We start from the raw sequence: 24,054 nt of genomic DNA, 5'->3' as shown, positions 1-24,054 counted from the left end.
AAGAAGGACTTGACAGGCTCAGAAAAGTCAAAAATAGTGAGATATCTTGCAGAGGGATGCAGCAGTCTCAAAATTGCAAAGCTTCTGAAGCGTGATCATCGAACAATCAAGCGTTTCATTCAAAATAGTCAACAGGGTCGCAAGAAGCGTGTGGAAAAACCAAGGCGCAAAATAACTGCCCATGAACTGAGAAAAGTCAAGCGTGCAGCTGCCAAGATGCCACTTGCCACCAGTTTGGCCATATTTCAGAGCTGCAACATCACTGGAGTGCCCAAAAGCACAAAGTGTGCAATACTCAGAGACATGGCCAAGGTAAGAAAGGCTGAAAGACGACCACCAATGAACAAGACACACAAGCTGAAACGTCAAGACTGGGCCAAGAAATATCTCAAGACTGGTTTTTCTAAGGTTTTATGGACTGATGAAATGAGAGTGAGTCTTGATGGGCCAGATGGATGGGCCCGTGGCTGGATTGGTAAAGGGCAGAGAGCTCCAGTCCGACTCAGACGCCAGCAAGGTGGAGGTGGAGTACTGGTTTGGGCTGGTATCATCAAAGATGAGCTTGTGGGGCCTTTTCGGGTTGAGGATGGAGTCAAGCTCAACTCCCAGTCCTACTGCCAGTTTCTGGAAGACACCTTCTTCAAGCAGTGGTACAGGAAGAAGTCTGCATCCTTCAAGAAAAACATGATTTTCATGCAGGACAATGCTCCATCACACGCGTCCAAGTACTCCACAGCGTGGCTGGCAAGAAAGGGTATAAAAGAAGAAAAACTAATGACATGGCCACCATGTTCACCTGATCTGAACCCCATTGAGAACCTGTGGTCCATCATCAAATGTGAGATTTACAAGGTAGGTAAACAGTACACCTCTCTGAACAGTGTCTGGGAGGCTGTGGTTGCTGCTGCACGCAATGTTGATGGTGAGCAGATCAAAACACTGACAGAATCCATGGATGGCAGGCTTTTGAGTGTCCTTGCAAAGAAAGGTGGCTATATTGGTCGCTGATTTTTTTTTGTTTTGTTTTTGAATGTCAGAAATGTATATTTGTGAATGTGGAGATGTTATATTGGTTTCACTGGTAAAAATAAATAATTGAAATGGGTATATATTTGTTTTTTGTTAAGTTGTCTAATAATTATGCACATGTAATAGTCACCTGCACACACAGATATCCCCCTAAAATAGCTAAAACTAAAAACAAACTAAAAACTACTTCCAAAAACATTCATCTTTGATATTAATGAGTTTTTTGGGTTCATTGAGAACATGGTTGTTGTTCAATAATAAAATTATTCCTCAAAAATACAACTTGCCTAATAATTCTGCACTCCCTGTAAAACTGAATTTGTCATTTCATTGTGGCCAAATTTTAAGAAACCAATTTAGTCTGAAGTTCATTTAGACACACTTTAATTTGATCTTTCTGTACATATGCTACATGAACCAGCTACTGTTTCTCCAAATATGAGAGTCCTGCAGAGTGATGGCTATTCTGTTTTACACATCTGTGACAGCTGTGACTGATATATTTACTGAGATTTCTCAGCCCTTGCAGAGGCTCAGTTACCTGCATTCCCCAATAAAACCTAGAGCATGACTCGCTTGATTCCTCAAGTGTTTTTCATCAAGTAAATATTTTTGTGGTACTGAGCAGCATAGCCCTTAAACTTTGTGCCATTTCAAACTAAAATGGTAACGCACTAAAGAGCTTGAGGGCTGGAAAAATGTTGCTCTGATACTGAAAAAAAACTGATAACGCTGCAAGTTAACCACCACAACTTGTTGCAGTGAGGCCTACCATTCATGTGGTCTGTGTAAATGTTAGTCAAATACGTTTCCAAAGCACACGTATGAAAAACAAACTTTGAATGACTGTGAGTGCTGTGCATAGCCATCTCTGTAGAGCACTTGAAGAACTTGCATTCAAATGAATAAATTTCAGTACAAACATAGAAACATGAATTCAATCCGCTCAAAAGGGTGATAGGCAACATAGCTTGTCGGCAAACAAACATCTGGTTTCTTACAGAGGTGATGCTGGCACTCCACCTGTGATCATCAGGGTGTATGTGGAGGTTTGGGTGAAGGACATGAACCTTGACTCTCAAAGCTTGCTGGTCTTCCAGGCCACTGAAAGGTAAAGCATCACAAAACAAGCAACATTAAAGAGCTATCCAGTCTTTCCCTGGTAAGCAGGTATTTTCTCTAGTCCTACAAATACACTGTGATCATAGGCAAATCTATTTTGGAGCAACTGGACCTTAAGCAGTGTATATCATTTCCCTCGTCTTGTTACATATAGGGTATGTCGGATTATATCCCAAATTAAATAGAAATGTAAAGAATCAATTTAGTCACATATGCTACTTGATTGTGATGTGATAATTCAAGATGCAATTACTAAAGAAAATACTGGGTGCTCAATGGCTACAGTGAAGTCCATAAGAATTTGCACAATAAATATATTTTTTATAATTTGGACTGAAATGCTGCCAAGATGTTCAGACTTGCAGCTTAACCTGAAGGGGTTTTCCAAAAATTTTACATAAACTATGAAGGATTTAAAGCCTTTTTTATACATAATTCCTAATTTTTAGAAGCTCAAAATGAATCTGGCCAGTAAAAAAAAAAAAATTTTAAATGTAAGGATCGTTCCTTTACCGTCATCGTGAGTGTAACTAATGATTTTGATCTTGTCACAAACTCTCAGTATTTTCATTTATGAAGGATTCTCTCGACTGTAGACTTTGATCATGACATCCTTTAGAATGTTCTTGACTTGGTTAGGTGTTGGTTGCTTTTAGCTTTTCCAAGCCATGGAAATAATTCTAATTTATTTCTTAGCCTCTGAAAATGGCACACTTCATTATATATTGTATTTCTGTAATTAATGGAATACATTTCTTAAACCCCTTAAATTAAAGCTGAAAGCCTGCACTTCAATAGTTGGCATACAGTGGAAATACAAAAACTCTTTCACCTTCCAAATATTTATAGACTCAACTGTACATCAGTCTTGTGTATCCATTTTTTGCTTTGACACATGATCCTTTCAAGCTTTCCCACAACTCAAGACTCCTCAGACCTCGACTATTTCAATATTTCAACAGCCTCTTCCCTGCTTCAACAAAAAAAATCTATTTATTAGACTGTCCAAAGCCCAGCTACCAGACGTTTTAACCAGAACCTAGAGAAGTGACCACATCACACCTGTTTTAACCTTCAGTATGTTTTATATATATATATCTCTATATATAGAGAGCCGAAAACTCGAGGTGGCAGAGCTTTCGCAGTAAGAGTCTTGGGGCAATGGAACAAGCTGCCTGAGAAAATCAGGTCAGTTGAATCAGTGACCTCTTTTAAATACCTTCCTCTATTATTTAAGAGCCTTTCCTGAAGTTACACAATGTTATTAGTCCACTTGTATTTCTCTGTTTAAATGGTTATTTAACCTTTAGTTTTCTTATTTTCTTGATTGTAAAATCTGCTTGCTTTGTTGCTTGTGCAAATTACCACCTGTAGAAAGGTCCTTTATAGATAATGCATATATTTTGCCTATGATCACAGCTTTCACCAAATCATAATGTAGGTTTACCACTGAAAATAGGTAATCACCTGTGTTTTCCTATTCTCCAGGTGGGGAGTGGGTGTGACAAAAGAGGGAAAGAATTGATAACATGTAAAATATTAATTTACTGTAGTGAAACAGCTGTCCTCTGTAAAAAGGAAAAAAAGCCTTCCAGTCTATAAAACTGACAACTTCTCTATGAGTACAGGATTAGCTACTCCTTATCTGAAAAACAGGCCCCATTAAAAGGACTACATGCGCCTTTTGCTGCATGACTTAAATGAACACATGCAACATGTAAGTAACAATGGTTTGGAGACCAGCTTTCATGAAGTGAAGCCATCTGTTTTCCCTTAGAAAACAAATTTGGTGCCTTAGTATTGCAAAGAAATAAATGTTAAGCGTCTCAATGAGATTTTGGGAAAAATAGCTAATAAACTTTTCAAAATCCCTTCAAGGTTGTTCTTTATGTTTTCTTGTTTGTTTGTTTGATTTACAGACAGGAGACTAATTTTAAGACAAAATGTATTTGTTTACAATCCCTTTTCCCCTGGATGCATATATCCCCATGCAATAAGAACCCTTTTTCCTTGCAGATATCAAAGAGGGCACTTTCAATCTGCAGTATTAGTAATTTAAGAGAAAACAGCTGCTCATTAACATTGCAGCTGTGTCTAGGCTCCCTAAAACTTTGGAAATTAATCAGAAAAGTAAACCCTAAATTGGGAAGCAACAATTACACGTTCCGGATGATTTTATAGTTTCACAATGTTGAAAAGATTCAATTGAACTAATATAAAATAAAAATAAAAAGACATAAATAATGTGCTCCCTGTAGAGATGGAATAGATTGACATTTAGAAAATGTGACAGTCTACTGTGTGGTTTCTTTGCTTTGCAAATCATAACACCTATACAGTTCAGTCTCACATTCAGAAGTTTTAATCGGGCTCTGTAAGACTAGTAAGGAAAAGAACATGCTTGTACCTCTCCTAGAGCATGCCAGTGCGTGATGGGCTTCCGTGGATAAGCCAACATTTCGTTCCAGTGATCTCGTCCGAGCCCTTCAGCATCTGGCCCCGTACGACACACGCCAATCACCTCATTGTGTCCAACACTGGTAGTCATAAAACACACACATTGACACACATGTGCTTTGGATCATGACTAAATTAAAAATATGTTTTGAGCTACTTCTACTCTGCTCACTTTATCGTTTTAATGTAAGCATGTGAACATAAACAGTATTTAGTGAGTATTTAACTCACCGATCATAATCCATGACCATGATGGACAGACTGACTTGTTCCACATTCTCCGGGGGAATATCGAAGATGATAGCCTCGTTGTACACCGGGTTAAGTGTGCTTTTCTTAATTGTTGTTTTTCGTTTCTTTAACCTCCGTCCATCACACATCAGGTAGACCTTCACATATGGATCTGAGAGACAAATATATTAAATAATTTGCAATTGTGTCAAAAGCTTTCATGGCTTCTGACATTAAACTTCATTAGCCTCTTTGTTTCAGTTTCTTGTGCATTGTTTTTGCCTTTCTGGTTTTTCTCCTGGTATCCCTCGGTGCTCCTCGGGGCTCCATATTGGGCCCACTACTCTTCTCTGTCAATGATTTATCAAATTCCTCCTCCCATTTTTATGCAGATGATACAATCTGCTGTTGTTTGTGTTTTTCAGTTGTAAAAACCCTCAGATTTCAGTAGTTTGCCTATTATGATGCTTAGTATCATTTAACTTTACATAAGTTGCTGTTAAATGCAGACAAATCTAAGTTCATTTTATTCATAAATAATCAAAGGGCTGAAACTTGTATTCAGGTATCATTATCGATCAGAATTTTCTCATTTAAACTTTATATTGAAAATCCTGTGTCCAAGATAAAAAATAAATAAATTAGGTTTCTTTTCAGGAATACGTTTTTTATTGTGCTCTAAGTCAGGCGACCTACAGGGGAACTTCTCACCTGGCCAATACTTAAAGAGGCTGGATGCCATTTATCATTGTTCTTTACATTTATTACAGACCTTGGAAAACTTGTACATCACTCTCTTCTGTATGCTGCTGCTAAGTGACCGTCTCTGTATATCCCAGACCTTCCCATGGATTGGTTTTTGCAAATAAATCACTGCTTGGGCTAGTTTCTTCTTATGTGTGTGTCTCTATTTCTAAAAGCCACAACCAATGTGTCCTATGTTCTCAGAATATTTTATAAAAGAGACTTTTACCTGGAAAAATAAAGGATATATATCATCCCTATTTCTTTTTGCTCTCTCAGCTTAACTATATTTAATTAATTCCTAAGTTTTGCTTTTGATGTGAAGACTATTTTGCTATTTGATTACCTGAGGAGCCTGTGATGTCCATGGCTTTGAGGTTTCTGCATTTGATGACTGTTAGGGTCATTCTCCCTGCTGTGGGGAGGTAGCACAACGAGTACATGATCTCTCCCAAATCGATACTCTCCTGGAGGGCATAAAAAGAAAAGAGAGCAGAATGTATTGAACCAAATTTAAATGATTTGCCACATTCTGTGAATCAAAATGCCAAAGCAAAGGAGTAAACAGGTCAGTTTTTAAAAGAGGTCATATGCATTGAGCTGATAGTGAGAGTTTAATTAGCATGGCTCTGCAGGCTATTTGACATTTATCTCAGTCCTTCAATTCTTCATGGCGGTAAACTTAACTAACAATGAACTATTCAGATTTGTTACTGTTTCTTCATCCAATAACCTTAAATCATTAATCTAGTAGTAAATAGTACTAATGTATGGTTTCCAGGCTTTGGTAACAGTCCTAAGAAAACCATCTCAACAATACTTTGGTGGTTGGTCAAAAATTCTAATACAGGCAATCATAGCCAGGAGAGGTTAAATCATACATAGTCACTATATTAATCGTTAGAATGAACTTTTTTATTGGTAATTGATGGGAAAGTATCTTTTTTAAACAGATAGACGGCATTAAACTATCATGTTTTGCAATGATTTGAGAAACCACAAGATCAACATTATAACATCTTCTTTGTATTAGACTTCATCATCATCATCAGGCCAATATTTCAGTTATTCAGAAACTTCGGTTTATTACCAAGTATCAATGAAATGAAAGTCATTCACAAATCTGTCAACTGTTGTTGGTAATAAACAATACAGTTTATTTAGCAAATGTTAGCATACTAGCATAAACTAAGATAATCAAGACTGCAAAATGTATAGCTGCTAAACATCTAAATGATCTTATCATTATTGCTTTATAGACCTGTTAGCATGTTTTTTAAATCACTATTGTATATGCAATATTATTTGATTCATTGTAGTTGAGTTTGTTGTTGGCTCAATTTGTTTGCTAGCAAAACTAATACCAATAGCGTATGTTGCGATTTCAAAATGTAAGAACATGATTTTGCAGCTCATTTAATTGTTAGTTTGTAGAGGTTCTTAAAATTAAGTTTGTTTGTTTATTCTGTCATAGTTTACACAATGAATTAGGTTACATTGGTAATTGTTAATGACATTATCTATAACTACTAAAAAGAGAAGTGTAGACTGTTTTTTCTGCTGAAATTTAACATTATAGTTGTTAATTGTGTAATCTAGACAACTCTCTGCAACTACACATTTTTAGCCAGTGAAATCCCGTACGCTACATCTTACTATTGAATGAACATTGGAGTTTGGCTTAAATGTTCAATTATTGTAAGCCTCTCTCACACAGACCTACAGACTGGTCTGTAAACATCTTGAAATAGGGGGAAACGTGTGTTCCCCAAAATTGATCACAAAGAGGTATAAGGTGCTACACTCAAAACCTCACTGAGATTGCTCTGGTTGTTAGCGAGGCGTTGCAGCTGCCCATAGTTTACATGATAAACTCATCTGCGAATGCTCAGCAACTACTCTCCAAGTTGTAGTGAAATTGTGAAAGTAAACATTTCACCTATGTTTTCCCATATGTTTTGGTTTCAGCAAGCTGCACTTTTCACAGTTTGTGCACCGGTTGGAGAACAGTTGGCAAGTGCTTGCAGAAAAGTTAAGAGAAACCAATAGGAAGGGAGTTGAAGTTAGACAATACCTTATAACCACACATGTTTATAAATACTACTTGTGCCATAAAAATTGTCAGATAAATACCTTAAGATTAGTACAGGTCCAAAGTTACCAAGCTGCCTTTGGTTGTGTCAACACAGAAATAGGAATATAAAAAAAGAAATCCCACAATCCAAGTGACTATGATGAGATGTGCACAGGAAGAAAAATATAAATATAAACTTTCTCCATGCCATTTATATTACCAAACTCTACATGAAGTTGTCTATAGAGTTACATTAGTCCGTTTATTTTAAAGTGATGTCTTATGAGTCTATGATAGTGAAGCATTCCTCTGGAGTTGAATGTAATGAGCACTGAAATCACAACCGACTGCAGTTTTCTCTTGCACAGTCTCCATGCAGTTCTCATAGGTAAGGGTAAAATTAAATTGATGCAACAAATGTGGTTTTAAGTAAACAAATTTTATCAGCTCTTGATGCCTGTGCTTTTAGAAAGCATCAATATAAAAATTATAATATATTAAGGAAGCGAGAGAATAGCCAGTTAAACAATTCTTTATGCAAAACGAAATTTATTGTTCTTCTGTTGCTGCTAATTTAGCCCACAGACACTAAAGTGAACCTGAAAGCAAAGGCTCAGTGTTTCTCACCAGGAACACATTCATTAATAAAGCCCAGCCTCTTGAGCAAATTGTGATAAGTGGTTATGCTGGAGTAAATGCATTCGGCGGCTAAATAACCACAAATTTTTAGAAAAGAGTTCATATGAGGACAGGCTATCTGCAGTATGCTGCAAAGCCTGCAAACCCTTTTTGTTTACCTATAGAGTTTTAGTCACTGCATAAATGTGGTCTTGGATATTTTTACTCTGTTTCTATAATTACATCTGCAGAATACCCAGCATTTTCTGGAAAATGCTGTGTGGGTGTTTGGCTGTTGAAATCCATTTCCCAAAGCATTTGAATTATGCAATGCATTGCACCTGCCATAATATTTTTTGATTAGACATTTCTGACAACAGTATAAAATCCCATTCACTACTACCACGGTAACAGCACAGAGGCCTGGTTCAACAGTTCTTAAATAGCAACAACATACACATATGCGAGGATTTGGCAGTGTCTTAGTGTGAACACCAACTCACTGTGGTTGCTGCATGAATATCCTTCCAAACAACCGCCTCCCTGGAAAGATCAGAGAGTTCAAAGAGGTTGTCCACAACCACCTCCCCAATCATATCGTGGCTGGTGAATCGGTCAAAGTCGTAGACGCTGAAATGGAGCTTGCGGTTGCAAAGCTCATCGTATACTACGGGGAAACAGAAGGTCTCGTCAAATGTGGGGTTTAGATTCTTGCGATGAACTCGAGTCTGGAACTTCTTCTTTCTCTCGGGTAGCAGGTAGATCTTCACATACGGGTCAGAGGTGCCTGTGAAGTCTTTGGCAGGCAGATCCAAAGCTTTCAGGATCCTCACCACCAAAGCCTGCTCCTCGTAGTCGTAACGAAGCGAAAAGCTAAGCTTTCCACAAGTCTCCACGGGCTCTTTGGCCTCTTCTGAGTCCACAGACTTCTGCTTGTAGAGTTCAGGTTTTATTCTTCCAATGCTGACAGTAGAGGACTGGCGGAGAGGCACTGTGTCCATGGTGAAGTCAACACTGGTGACATTCTTCTGACGAGGCAGGTGGCGCCTGAATGAATTGTGCCTGTTGAAAGGAGCATCACAGAGCATCAGGTAAATGTCTCATTTGTCGTGTGTTTGGCGTCATGGAAGAGCAGCTTTTTTATGGAACAAAAGGTTTATCAGAGCAAAATATCACAGAAATAAAAGCTGGTTATTGTTTTTATTACTATTCAGGAAAAAGTCTAAAAACAATATCTAGTGTAGAAACCTTTAAATGTTTAATAAACTACCACCAGATGCTCACAATAGTGCATAATTAACTAGGAACCAAAATGGTGATATTCTAAATATTGTCCAGAGATATATATGCTTTGTTTTTTTAAATCCCCATTTGCCCTGTGGGCGGTCTTTATCTTTCGAGCTCCTCATCTTCTCTACCTCCTCTTTCAACCCTTGGTATTCTCAAGCTTCTTGTGTTACTGGTGTTTATGTTGCTTCCTCTGCTTGTCAACCGTTACTGTGTCTGGTTGATAGCGGACACAGTAGAGGTCCGCCACAGTCACCAGTTTGTCTGTTTGTATCTGGAAGTCAAACAGGATCTTAGCTTGGCCATTTTCAAACTACCCTAGGGGGCGTTGCGCTTGATACTTCTAGGCCATACTCGGCACAGATGTTCAGCGACTTGGTTATGGCTTTCCATGTATGACTCATGTGCTAGCATCTTTTGATGCTCATATCAAGTCTGTGACCAGGTCTTGCTCTGGAGCAGAAGCCCCACCCACCTGCAGTTTAAATTTTGTTTTGTTTATGAGGAGCAGCCAATCAGAGGTTTGCTTAAAGGGGGCTTGTTTTAGACAGATGATCAGTTTTTCCAGCTTTATTTGACAGATACAGTGAGGAAAGGACAGGAAAGCGGGGGCAGAGCGAGAGGAAGACATGTGGCAAAGGGCCGCAGGTCAGACTTGAACCCAGGCCAGGCGCTCTCAGCCTATAAAGCAGCGCCCTATATTGCATATTTTAAATCCCAGCAAACTCCCTAGCTGAAAATAGCTGGTTTTATCATCCATATGGTAACAGGTGATATTAAATCACCAGTGATCAAAGTGACAAATTGATTTTTGCCACTACTGGCGTTGGTTTGGGGAAATGAAAACACATCTCCAGCACTCAGATTTGAGCCCTCATTTCAATTACCTGAATGCTGCAAATTTCAGTGAAGTTGACATCTTTTGAGAAAACCACGTCTGTCTTTGACTCGCCGATCTTGTCACCTAGCAACTGGCCCTCCTCCTTTCTGACCGTAAGACAATCACAGCAGCCTGACAGCCGTGGCACAGGAAGCACAGCTGAAGATTAAATACTACACTGAAATATTGTAAACAGCACAGAGGGGGAGCATCGCCAGCACAAATCTCAGAGGAAAAGGAAAGTGTGCCTGATTTACCAACTGAACATTGATTAGCAAGATTTGTTTTCTCCTTTATGATTTTTGTGTATTATCAACCTTTATCTCTCTTTGAATCCCCCAACACACACTCAATCCATATGGGCTTATTGACATCTTCCTTTGTCTTCCTCGTTCTCTGTTTTCCTAAGTGTTAAAGTTACAAACATCTACAATACCCTGAAAAAGTTTAACAACCTTTGGACTCCAAACTTTTGCAGTGTGTGGTTTGTCACACAATAGATAAAAGTTATATTTTGTGTCTCATTAGTTGTCTAGAAACCAAACACTATAATGTCAGTTAGAATTCTGGCTACCATCATTTTGTTTCTTTGAAGCCAGAAGTGAACTTATAAAAAGTAGACGGCTAGGTTATCAGCTAACCCGAAGCATGCTACATATAAACTGTACACTTATTGGCTTATTAAGTATCATTCAATACTAAAATTCCACTTGTGAAAACTGAGGCACAAACTTCCTCAATACTCACACATCCAGCTATTTGATTAGTGGGATAATCCATCATGACTTTGAGGTTTATGACTCAAAGTCATGGATGAGATCTAGCAGATCATGATCAGCTGCAGCCACCTGTATTGGACTCCCTTTTAGAACCAAACTCGAGTGTCATTTAGATCAGTGTTTCCCAACTGTTTGGAGCCATGGCACATATTTCACATTAGAAAACAACCCAACAAAAATGTCACAAAAAGCATATTGATCATTTTTCACTGCACACCAAATATAGCGGAATTGACTCTGTTTGTCCCCAGTATACCTTTTTCTCTTTCTTTTACCACTAATCATGCTAGGGCCTTCACGCCCCTCTGTATAGTTATGGGGGAGAAAAAGCATTTGCAGTGACGAAAACATTTCTGTAACAGGGTGTATTTTGTTATTTTGGGGACGGACTCGCTTTTGGAACGGGTCTCTAGTGGTCATTTGAAGAATTGCAATTCAATTTCTCAGTTTTTAACTCTGTGTGCTGTCTTGACACAAAGAGGCCAAAGCAAAATATGGAAAATTGTTTTTAAAAATTGTCTTTACTAATGAGTATAGTTGAAAATTAAACATATGATTGACTTAAACTTCATCCCTCTGTTTTGCATTTCCACCCTTGTTCCACAAAGTTTCACCTGTGCTCTGCCACTGTTTGGCTTGGTTACAGATGCACAGTTACACATAAATGTCAGGGTCAGAGTCAATCAGAGGAAGAGTTGGTGATGGTCTTTGCATAATGTGGATGTCAAATTTTAACAGCGACAGCTGAGGACAGAAAAAAGTGTGTCTGTAAAGGTCACCGAAACACGGTGGAAACTCTGTAGAGTTTCTATTATGTGACTATTTTAGTTTAAACATTTACCTGCCAGTATGAAGGGAAGGTTTCTAAGACTGAATCTCCAAACTAAAAATGCTTTTGGTGCTTGGCAAATGTTAATTGTGGACGCTGAACCAAGTTAGTCATAAATTCTTAGAATAATTTTAATAATTAGTCATTGTTTCAAATGTCAAATTGTTTTCTATTTTTTGGTTCCAGCTTTTCAGCTCTGAGGATTTGTTTCTTTTCTTTGTGACACTGAAATAAAATCCCAGTTTTGGACTGTTGGGTTTCCATGTTTGCAGATGTCAGTAGTTAGATTTCCTGGTTTTCCAAGACTATATCTACTATTTTTCTGGTGTTATAACCTGATTATGGTATATGCTGCTAGGCTTTTCTTTTAAGCCACGATTAACTCTAAAACATTAGTTTTGCTTTAGGCTTCTTTTAGCTTTTGCTGTCAAAAAAGTAGGCGGAGGAATTGAGAAGGTAGGTCTTGTAATCTTTAACCTGTCCTATCTGCATAACTGGTGGGTGTATAATTCATGGAGGCCTACGCCACAATATCATTTAATTAACAAGCCCTAACAACAAATCAAAGTGCATGTCAATACCAGCTTCCTCCGAGAAACTGAGCACAGCTGCCTGGTGCGTCTGACAAAAACCCAACCTTCCACCATGACAGCTCCCACCCCACAGCCATGCTAATTATGGACCTTCTAGTTTAAACACAGTACTGGAAAACAAAGAGAAGAAAGAGCTGATTGTTTAATGACTGAGGTCTTTACCAGAGCAGCTTGACTCACATGTACAAGTGATTATAGGGTTCAAAGTGCAGCAAGGAGATGTGTCAGAAATGCTGCAGAATCTCATTTTTGTGATGTACAACAGCAGCAGCAGCTATTCAAGGTCACCAACCAGTCACTGACATGTGCCACACTACCTCGAGGACAGCAGCAGCAGCCCTGTCACGAACTGTCAGGACAGTTTGTGCTCTATGTGAGTTTTTGTTTTTTTAAATGTGTTTCTTGTAACATGGGTGGGGAGATGGACAAAACAAAAGAGATCTTTAATATGCTACACTTAGTTGTAAGCACAAGTGGCCTGAGTGCAGAAGCAGACTAGGGACTGGTTCATGTGACAGTACCTGGAGGAGGAGGTTGGCTCGGTGGTCTGCCTCTGGATTTTAGCCTGCTGGCTGAGCTTCTCCCTCAGAGCTGTCTGGACCTCGGCAGGGATGTCTGGAGACGTTTGGCTGATCTTCATGGCTGCCTCCAGTAGCTTGACTGAGCTCCGTCCATTCACCTTCACTTCAGGCGGCTGTTTCTTTTCCACCTCCGCCACTTTAAACTCAGTAACCGGGGGGGAGCTGGGTGGGGGTGCCTCGGGGAAACCCCCACGGAGCACATTTTCAGCGTGGGCTGACAGAGCCTTGCTCCTCCAGATGGGCCAACACAGCTTCCAAAACACAAAGAGAGAGACTACCAACAGGGCGAGGCCACAGAAACCCACGACCACAGCAAGGAGACTAATAGAGATGTCTACATACAACCAAAGGACAAAGACAGGTGACACGTAGAAAGGAGGAGAGAAGCAGGCGAAGGACAAAATATGACCAACAAACATGCAAGGGAGAAGGAGAAAAAGGGAGAGAAAGCAAGCTGTAAGAAAGAGGGGGCAGCAAATGCACCTGTTTGATATAGAAAGATCATATAAAGGTCATAAAACCACAGTTTAGTGAGGAGACACAGCATCAGGAAAACAGCACGAAAAGAAAAACATCTGGCACTCACATCTCCCCTTCTGGTTTCTATTTAAAAGCAAAGTTTGCACCCGCTGTGCAACAGTATGCAAGGAAGCTTAATTCAGCTTAAAAATTCAGCTTTTCAATCAAGCTGGCACTAGAGTGAAATTTCACAGACTGCAAATTTACAAAGGAAACATAGCTGAAGGGAGGAGAATCATTTCGTCCTCTCGGTCTGTTTCCCACCTGTTGCTGTTTCAGTCAGTGTGGACTGAGATGCGTAACAGGTAGACACTTTCAGAACATTTTTCGTTTTTAAAAAAACGCAGTAAAAATAAGGATAATAGTGGACTAATAAACTTTTAACTAGTTGGTGATTAGTTCATCCATTCCCCCTCGAAACTCTGCGAGTACTGGGCGCCATGACTTTAGAGAAAGAAGTGATTAATTAAGGGAATTGGGGAGAATAAAATAATGACTTTATTCTATTTACCTGCGTGTCCTTTACCTGGTATGTTGCTCTCAAGGGGGAATATATCCGAACATTTCTCCCGGTCTACGTGTCCCGCGAGACAAAGTTCCGTAACGATTTGGAGAGCCCTTTGGCACAGAGTGACGCTGTCATCCGTCCGAACATTCATGTCTCTCCTGTTAAGCCATTGCACGCCGGAGGAGCCGGGAGGGCGGCGGTTCATTTGGAAACCTTTTATGCGCCGCAGAGTGCAGCCTGTCCGCGGGAGACAGTGGGGAAGCGCGCAGAGTCCTGATCCATATCCAGCGCGCAACGAGGAGCGACTGGCCGTACGCGCTCCCTGCGTTTGAATAACAGCAAACGGGGTGCTCGAGTCCAACCCTCACTGCGTCCAATAGCGATGCGCTTCGGTTTGATACTCAGTCCTGTTGGTCGGGGTTTGTAACGGGATTACTTTTTCGAGTAATGACTGGAGTGTTCTCTATGAGGGACAGACGACCTCGCTATGTCCCCGCCTTTCGGCCAACGCATGTTGGCTTCCCGGTCCCCTGTGGCCCTCGGTCTGTGGTTATAAAGATTCAGCAGATTTAAGTCAAAGCCAAAGAAAAGTAACACTTTTCAAAAAGCATCACAGAGCTAGAAAAATAGGCTTACATACAAGCTGCCCCATACCTACAGAAAATTTGTGTTTTGTTATATATTTATATGAATATTTGCACAGATTAGAAGGTCAGAAAAGTTTTTCCAGTCAGTCATCAAATTCATATTTTTGAAAGTGTGTGTGTCACCAAAGCCAGTTTGCGTTCTTATGGTCATTCCAATTTACTGAGAATCACTTGACCTGTGATGTTTTTTTTTAAACTACTGACTAATTTCAAAACCTAAATTTCTTGTAAAATCATTCTAATCAGTATTATTATTATTATTGTTATTTTCTATGAACCATTCAATATCATATACTCAGTAATGCTTAAGTAATGATTGACTCATCATGATGATGATTAATCTAAGATGTGTCATTAATTTTCTAGCCATTAACAAATGTGAAGTGCAAATTTAGATCATCCATTAAAAAATGATTCACTGTTACCTCAAATGTGGACTGACACGTGAGCATGTTAGCTTCTCAGTACATCCCAGTTTATGTTACTGTGTATATCTTGAATTTGATTAAAAACATGACTCTTCTATAAAAACATACATTCATCTGCCCTAAAACTGAAGCTGCAGAAGTCCCATATGTTGCAGTTCCTCTAATGGCCACATGAGGCTGGCTCTAAAGGTGAATTAAACTCCATCTACATCCATGTTACAGCATGTTTACAGCCAAGTACAACATGCACCATCAAAGCTTAAAGTTTAATTTATCAATTTGACTGGTATGTGTGCTGACACGGGCAATCGTAGCTGAAAGCTGTCTGTCTCTCGGCCTCATCTCCACTAATTAATCACACTGAAATGGACCTCTCGACTATGTTTGTGCTGTAGTTCCTTTTAGAGCATTTTTCATGGCATAGAAATGCTCTAGAAGGTATTTGGGGACACAAAGGTACTGCAGGTGGGCCGATGTAATAAGAGAAATTCATTTTTGAACTTCCTCACTGAATTTATATTAAAAAAAATCATTAAAACTGGCAATAGGAGGTGGTTAGTTTTTGATATTACTCGTTACTCCGACCTAAATGTATTGCTCTTGTATTGAAGTTTGTGTTGCTGTGGCAGGCGGGTTACAGGTTGGCTTTACCACTTTGAATATGACTGGGTAGCATCTGCAATTCATAGCCAACAGCCTGTAATTTCTGTGTTTTTTGAATAAAATTGTCAAGAAAACACATGACTTTCCATTGTATTTTGATTAGAGTGAAGATTTATGATTTGGTAGGGCCCTGTGGGGTCTTTCTGGTTTTTAAGGGGGCTGCAGCTTTATTGGCTTCTGGAATGGCTGATCGAGATTAATTTAAGGTGAGCTGTGTCTTTTTACTTAAAAAAACAAACAAAAAAAACAACAACAATATGGAGCAACATGGCAGTGGCTCAAACCCTAAAAATGAGGCTTCAAAATGCAAAGAAGCCAAGAAAACCAATTAATGATGTCATGGTAGCCACACCCATCCATCTTTTATATACAGTCTTTGACAAATACATACTGTTGTCGCTTACCAACTTGTGTGAATTGAGTGTAAATTAATGTCTCATAACTGATGATCTTTGAGGTGTGAAACATTCACAAATAGATATGGAGACTTTTTTATATGCTAATGGTAAGCAACAGGAAATCATTAAATCATACTTTAGCATGAGTCATGCATTAGTTTGGCGCTACTTGAGTATATAATTGTACTCTTATTAGAAAGTGTTACTATCTAACCGATTATTCTCTTTACAATTTATTTTAACACACTCTCAAATTGCAGATTACCTATTGAAAAAGCGGTGTTCTGTGATTTTACCAGTGCGACCAGTTACTCAGTTATTAGTCTTTAATTTAATTATTTGTTGTGCATGTGTATGAAGAAAAATTACCATTAAATTCACTTTTCTCATCCGCAGGTAGTTGGAGAAAAAAAAGGGCACAGAATAAAATTTACATGTCATTCAAATAGTGAAAATATTCAAGGATCTTCATCAAAAGCACTGCAAAGTCAAGGTTGCAGCTTGTATTCACATGCCAGTGGGGGGCACAAGACTGTAGCCAAGGGAAATTGCAGTGGAAAGAAGTGAAGAATAACAGATGTAATGAAAGAGTGACAAATACAGCTGAGGGTGATTTAGAAATTTGGAGCCATGGTTACTATGGTGTAGCTGTCCTGAAGGGATGGTATCAACAAAGGAAATGAACCAGAACAGGAAAGAGATTCCAAACCTCTTCACCATCCAGCCAGAGCCATGTGATAATTAAGACATGTCATATATACAGGACTGAGAGGAAATTCAAGTTCGGGATTTAATATCTTTACAAATGAGAAAAGGAACACTGAACGTTTTAACCCAGCCCGGTGACATGAAAAAGGCAACAATTTTATCAGCTTTTTCCCTTCCCATATGGTGACAACTAATGACACCTCAGGCCTCATCCTAACCATTTTCTTTTATGTGCATTGCAACATAATATGACACGTGAAAAGTTGAAAATGTGTAAACATGACACACATCTGAAGCAGCCCCCTCTCTTTATATGTATGTTCCATTATAGCATGTAATTTAAACTAGTGAACGGAGAAAATGATTACATACAACATATGGACAAAAGTGCCGGGCCACCTACACGTTACACCTACAGGAGATGCTCGGCCATGGAAACTCATGCCTTGAAGCTCCCTTGACGTGCAGAGTCTTTGTGCTGACGTTAATGCAAGAGGAGGTTTGAAGTTCTATAGTTTATGTTGATAACTATGCTCATCAGCACTCCATTACACACTGTACATTTATGTGATCTGCCACTTCATCACTGAGTTGCTGTGGTTCCTAAAGTTTCCACTTTGCAGTTATACTGCTTAGAGCTGTTAGTGGAACATCTAGGAGGCCTGATATTTTTGCCCATATAGTGTATAATATAGTATCTTCATTCATTTAAGCTGATATATATATATATATATATGTAAATGGATGTAAACATTAAAAAATTGCAAAAAGGATACTTGATTGAGTGCTACTTTAAACCTTACTATGTAAACAGGTCATCACTTGTGTTCATGTGTTTTAGAAATTCAAATTAATTCAGTTTTATTTAATTTGATTCTTTGAAGTGATACCTCCAGCAAAACAGCTGCTGATTCATTATGACTATGCACTCACCAGCCACTTTATTAGGTACTCTTTGCTAGTGCCAGGTTGGACCTCCTGCTAACAAATATCTGGCACAGATATATTTTATATATAGAAGTTATATTACCACCTCAATTGACGTGCAACATGGATCAAAAGACAGTATGGGTTGCAAAGCAGCTTGCAGGTGCAGCTGTAACTGTCGGCAGGCTTAAGCAATCGAAATTGAAAGACATAGTTTAAATTTGCCAGATGGAAGCGTAAAACTATCAACTGATCGAAGCTTCGAGGTCCTGAACCAATCATAATTTTTTTTCCTTTGAATGCTATTTAAAGGTCTTTTTGAGCAGCAGCATCAGATTAAATGTTCAATAAAATTCATCCATCTCTTTGGATTATCTGGACATCAGATTGGCTCTCTTCATACTGAGCATCAAGGCCTCACAGAGCTGTTAGTATGGCTGTTAGAGAGTCTTTTTTCCCCCCCGTCACAGCTTGAAATACCAGATGATTTCGAGAGAGTCGTCACTCCTTTCCACTCAAACTTGTTGCTGATTGTAGAAAAACATTCCCTGTTAAAAATGGTCTCCACTCCCCCATAAGAGAGATGTATCAGATGTTTGAGCATCGTGCCCAGAGCAGAAAGCTGTTTGGCAGACCTCTATAACTGGGAATTAACCAACAGGAGGGCAAAATAATCAGCTGCTGCACTGAGCTGCAGTTGTCTAAGCCGATTCGATTCGGTATCATTAAATTGATGTAAACCGCATGCATACAGCCAGCAATTACGTGGCCTTTAGTGTAATCATTACACTGGACAGTGCCCCATAGTAAGTGCCAAATTTTTTAAGCAATCCTTTGCCATAAGCTTTTGTGTATTCAATAAAATAAGGCCATCTATTGCCTCCATTCATTTCCCATTTCCAACCGCAAATCTTCTGACATCAGGGATGTAAATACCAAAGGGGCTGTCTCCAAGACAACAGCGCACACAACATCAGTAAACTGTCTGCGAGATTGTCTTTGTCTTTCAGTTTATGTCTAGTGTAGCATTGTGGAGAGAAATAATCAGTATTTGTTCTGCAGCTAAGCCTGCTGGGACACTGGCGTATAGATGGAAAATCAGCTGTGCTTTAAACTGCATTTCAAAGGCACTTGTTGGTAACTAATTGGTACACAGAAAAGAGGGAACACTGGATGATGAAGGGTTAGTGCGTGATTATGTCAGTGCTAACTTGAAAACACAAAAGTAATCACTGCGCACATCATTTCCCCCCATTGGCATTTGCATTAGGCTCTCAAACACAAAGACAGGAGCAGGAAAAGAGAGAGAGAACATAGACTGTGCCTCTTCAAGTTTTAGATATCTTATCAAAGGTGATTTACATTATAATTCCATCTGCGCTCGATTCTGTCAAAACAAGGTTGGCTAGGAGAAAATATGAGTCGTAAGAATGAAGGTTATGGTTTTATTGCTATTTTACAACTTAAGAGCAACTTAAGAGCAAAAAGACCTCATAACGCCATAACAGGCTGCTAATGAGGGACTGCACAGCATTTTTATACCCTTAGTCCTGTGTGTTCATACAGTGTCCGTCATTTTGATTGGATCTTGTGTGCAAAAGTCCACATGGTAAATGGACTGGTACTTACACACTGCTTTGTCCTTTAAATGAGGCCCCAAAGCACTTTTTACTACAAGCTTCATTCACCCATTCACACAGTACTTTGTTCTATGCCTTTCAGCACTTTGCAGCTTACTAAACACACACACACAAGAAAATGACTACTGGACAAAATAGAAAGTAAAGGAACATTTAATGTGACTGCATATATAAAAAATATTTCTTATATTGTATATATGAGTGTAAGAATGCTTTGGAGAGGGCAAAGGCGAGCAAATCCTTCTCTAACATTTAGCAATGTGTTTTTCTCAACCCCTGAAAGGAGCACAGGGCTTGCTGAGAAAAAAATGTTTTAACAGCACATAGGAGTGTCAGGGTTTTTTTTTTAGAAACAAAATATTAATGATTAGTGAATAAATGTCCTTGTCTCCGGCAGAGGCACTTCCAAGAACTGTTAAATGGGTTGGTACAGTGAAAGGTGAGACACAGGGTCCTGCAGGAAACCATAACATTTAAAGTTTATTACTATAGGAATAAAAGTTTCCATGTAATTTTGTACTTTTTTTGTTTTATTTATTTAAAAATAAAATGTTACATTTTAAGGAATCTGATGAAATGAAATGGTCACATTTAATGGTGTTGGGTGTTGTAAGAGTAGTGGTCCAAAGGCTTTAGCAACTAATCTAATATCTCTCAATTTATCTCGTCCCTGTAGGCGGTCTATCTTTCAAGCTCAGGTCCTCTACCAAAGACCTAGGAACCTGAAAGTCCTGCACAGTATCTTAGCTGTTCTTAGGGCTTCTTAGGGTGAAATCCTCCATGCATATCTTGCCTGATGTCAGTGGTTTCTATCTCCTCCTTTAGGCAGCTTAATATCCCAGCAGGGTACCTGATCACCAGCAGGGCGTAGGTGTTTAATGGCACAGATGTTGTTCTTCCCATTCAGCTGACTCCTCAGGACTTGCCTGAACCTTCGCAGAAAAAACAGAATAAAAATGTAATGCATTTATGCTATTTGTTTTTTCTTAGCAAGGGAGTTGGCAATTTGATTATGTATTTTTTCTGCATGATTAGTGCCTAATTTGTGTGTTTAAATAAAAACTGTGTTTTTATTTGAGATACAGACTTTTCACACTTTTCACAGAGGCCCACAAAAACATATTGTTTCCATCACATTTACTTTGTTGTGATCTGGTCACACAATAACAGGTCAAATTATGCGATTGTTAAAAAACATTAATTTTGATATTTTCTGATCTGCAACTACACAAAATCCTGTAACGTTAGAGAAAGATGTGTGACTCACGTTATAAGTCTATGAACTGTGGTCTCCAGCAGTACAGTAACATGCTTGATCGGCGTGTGACTCATTAGACTCATGCATCTTTTATTTTTTTTTAAATAACAATGTATTACTGAAAGCTGTGTTTTACACCAGGCAAATATTCTTTGCTGTGTGATTTTTATTACACAAATGCATTCAGGAACACACCTTTATTAATTTATCCACTGTCTTTAATCAGAAGCTTTCAGCTAATGGCTGCACTCATAAATAAAAGCACAGCCTGGTGGCACAAGACCTTCCCTGGAGGAAAAAACAAAAAACAAAATAGTTAAATGTCCAGCAAATCCATTTGTTTCCATTTAAGGGACTAAGGCTGCTGATCAGTGCAGGTGTTATGAAAAGGGTGAAGGCTTTTTAAATTGTTAAAGAGTTAGACACTGTCAGTGTTGATTTCTAGATAATAATTTTAACCTAGCAGGAGAATAATATCTGAAGAGGAGCAGTTGTACTATACTAATATTAACCATAGCATTGCTGAAGTTACTTTTTTTTCTCCCAGAGAGTTGTGGCCCAATGGATATTCTCATTTTTTTTGTTTTTGAACATTCTCCGTAAACCAGAGATATTTGTGCCGGAAAGTAGATCAGCATTTTCTCAGAGACTCAGAGGCCACCTGGCACCAACAGCCATGCCACATTCAAAGTCACTTCAATCACCTTTCGTCCTCATTCTTATTCTCAGTTGGAACTTCAGCAGGTCATCCTAACCATGCCTACATGCACTGAGTTCCTCCCATTTGACTGGCTGATTAGTTATTAGCTTTAATGCTGTTAAATAGGTAGACCTGATAAAGTGACAGGAGGAGTGTATTGTATTTTACTTAACCTAAACCCAGAGGAGGTTGTTTCTGTGCCCAGCAGTAACCAGACTCCAGCCATAGCTGTGTCCGATCAGATACTTTTGTTTTACACAGATGATTTCTAGCAGTTCTCTTAGGTGCTGACAAGTGATGGCATCCTGCCAGCAGCATCGGCTCAGAAAACACTTACGTCTCCGCAGGGCAATTATAAATGACATATTTTGTCATTTGATCTGGAGTACATGTTGGTTTTTCACAAGATGGGAACACCACCTGAGACCGCCGTCTTTTTGTAGCTGTAAAACATCACACTAAAGGGCTTTTGCTACCGAGAGGTCTATTTTCAAGCAGTCTGCGCTGTTGTTCACTCGTGGATAATTCCTCTGGAAATTGTCATTATGCTTGTGCAGCAGTGAAAAGGCTTTATGAGTGTGCCTTCTTCTTCTGGAGACTTTTTCTGAAATAACAGAAGTTTTTTATCCGATGGCTGTTCTTCATGGCTTATGTATTTATTAGTTCTCTAAAACTTTTGTAGTCTGTATCGAAGGCTTTGAAGGCATCGTGTTTCTGTGGATAGATGATGGATTAGATTAAAGTACTTGTGCATTTTCTTGCATAATTAACCCCTGGGAGGGCAGATTATCTTGCACAGACATACTATTCCTCTCTGTGCCACATGTTCATTCAGCATAGCACTTAATTTTGTTCAGCAATATTATTTTAGATGTGTAAAAGTCAGAACTACAGAAGTTACAGCAGCTCATACAGCAGCTGTATAACTCATTCATAGAGTTATTACATATCAGCAAATAACAGGTTACAAAATGAGATTAGGAAACAAGTGCAAGTCAGCAACACAAAACATGAATTAGCATGTAATGTCACATTGTTAGGAACGGTGTTTTCACTGTGGTCAAGCTCTTAAATGTAAAAAAAGATCAAATCTTTAAAAAAATTTCACACAGTGCAGTTTCCAGCAGGGAAAAATGTGTGTTTTGTGACTGTTATGGTAATTTCTAATCTTTGGTTGTTACATTGTGTTGAATTGCAAGGCGACAGAGTCTGAGAATGTCAAATGTCATGGTAAATGTCAGCAAAATGGCCACCAACACAGCAGTGTGAGAGTGTCTTTATCCTTGACATAGGGGTACAAAATGTTCCACTCCTCTAGCCTACAAACAAGCCCGGAGTACAGTGGAGTCTCTCCACGTTTGTTTCAGGTTTTGTAAGATAAGAAGGCGGACTTTTGGCACTAACAAACAAACTTATATCGAATTAAAGGGAAACCGGTTCACCGTCTTTGACTTTGGAGGCAGAGGAGTCTTGTGGCGACAGACAAGCTTTTAGAACATGGTCTGTTACATTGGCTGACATTAAGAGAGTCTGCAAGTGAGAAATGATTTAATCATTAACATTCATGAGTAGGGACATGGGTGGCTTCCAGCACGCTGCGCTGAGGCCTAAAACAAAACACAGACAGCACAACACAGAAGATACAGCCCAAATTGATTATTTTAGAGACAGATCATCATTAGAAATCCGAATGCGTAAGCACAGAATATGAGAGTCTTCTGTGAATGTCAAGCGCTCTGATTGTGGGAAAGACAATAATCAAAAACACTTGCAAAGTATTTATGTCTCAAGAGTTGTGTAGCTCTCTGTTTTTTTTAAGTTGTGTGGATGGAGTCTGATGATGCTCCTGCTTGCAGGGACTTTTAATTTTTTCCTGAGTGATCTTACTGCCACAGTCATGAGAGTGCGATCAGTGAGGCCGGATCAATTTGTTACAGAACAGTTTAATGACACCCTGGTCGCCCCTGCAGCACGCTCGTAAAAAGCTTGTTTTGTGTTAATTATTCTCACAACACTTGAAGCCGTTGAAGCTGGGAAGTCTTGCCCGTGAGCGCCATTTGGCAGATTTAAAGTCCCGGCAATATGACGGGGATTATTTTCTTATGTTTACACACCCTTGAGAGCGGCGCCTCCATGCTCAGTATATTTGTGAAATGAGAAGACTCTGAGCTGTTTAAATACGAAAGCACACAGGGAGCAAAGTGTTGAAGTCTCAGAAGTTTTCTGCCACAACAGTAGATGACTAAAAGGGTAAATTTTAACTTCTTGCTAATCTGAAATACTGCCCGCTGTGAAAATACCCTTACCGTCATTTGCTTTCATGGAAACTATGAGCAGTGTTGGACCTCAAATGTTATGTGTTGACTTTTTGCTGGACACAGAGAAGATCTTTCTTTTATAATCCAGTTTAAATTTGAGCACAAAGCCACTCAAA

At 39.0% G+C, this 24,054-nt stretch overlaps 1 protein-coding gene across 5 annotated transcripts; it reads right to left on the bottom strand.

The window, feature by feature from the left end:
• Window positions 1-1,241: 1,241 nt before the first annotated feature.
• Window positions 1,242-14,673, bottom strand: syt10 (synaptotagmin X). 5 transcript variants are annotated; one of them, XM_040036102.1, is made up of 8 exons: window positions 14,255-14,673; window positions 13,165-13,558; window positions 8,779-9,337; window positions 5,930-6,050; window positions 4,840-5,011; window positions 4,559-4,688; window positions 3,619-3,628; window positions 1,242-2,133 (listed from the first exon to the last, which is right to left on the bottom strand). In XM_040036102.1, exons 1-8 carry the CDS (start codon window positions 14,454-14,456, stop codon window positions 2,108-2,110), a joined length of 1,614 nt encoding a protein of 537 aa, XP_039892036.1. In that variant the 5' UTR covers window positions 14,457-14,673; the 3' UTR covers window positions 1,242-2,107. The 5 variants fall into 5 exon arrangements, with proteins under 5 accessions (XP_039892036.1, XP_039892034.1, XP_039892035.1 ...); XM_040036100.1 differs by lacking the exon at window positions 3,619-3,628 and having other exon boundaries at window positions 14,255-14,671; XM_040036101.1 differs by lacking the exon at window positions 3,619-3,628 and having other exon boundaries at window positions 14,270-14,671.
• Between the last annotated feature and the right edge of the window lie 9,381 nt (window positions 14,674-24,054).

Source organism: Simochromis diagramma, unplaced genomic scaffold (assembly GCF_900408965.1).
Source record: "Simochromis diagramma unplaced genomic scaffold, fSimDia1.1 OVJJ01000816.1, whole genome shotgun sequence".
Classification (NCBI taxonomy): domain Eukaryota; kingdom Metazoa; phylum Chordata; class Actinopteri; order Cichliformes; family Cichlidae; genus Simochromis; species Simochromis diagramma.
The sequence above is the reverse complement of the archived record's forward strand: the minus strand, read 5'-3'. Positions and strand labels throughout refer to the sequence as shown.

Bases quoted from the DNA above. Each gene is read 5' to 3' on its own strand.
- syt10 (XM_040036100.1), bottom strand. From the start codon at position 14,456: ATGAACCGCCGCCCTCCCGGCTCCTCCGGCGTGCAATGGCTTAACAGG. The intron at 9,338-13,164 runs GTACTGTCACAT...TCCTTTCAACAG, and splicing joins GAGCCAACCTCCTCCTCCAG to GCACAATTCATTCAGGCGCC. The intron at 4,689-4,839 runs GTGAGTTAAATA...TATGACTACCAG, and splicing joins ATGGTCATGGATTATGATCG to TGTTGGACACAATGAGGTGA.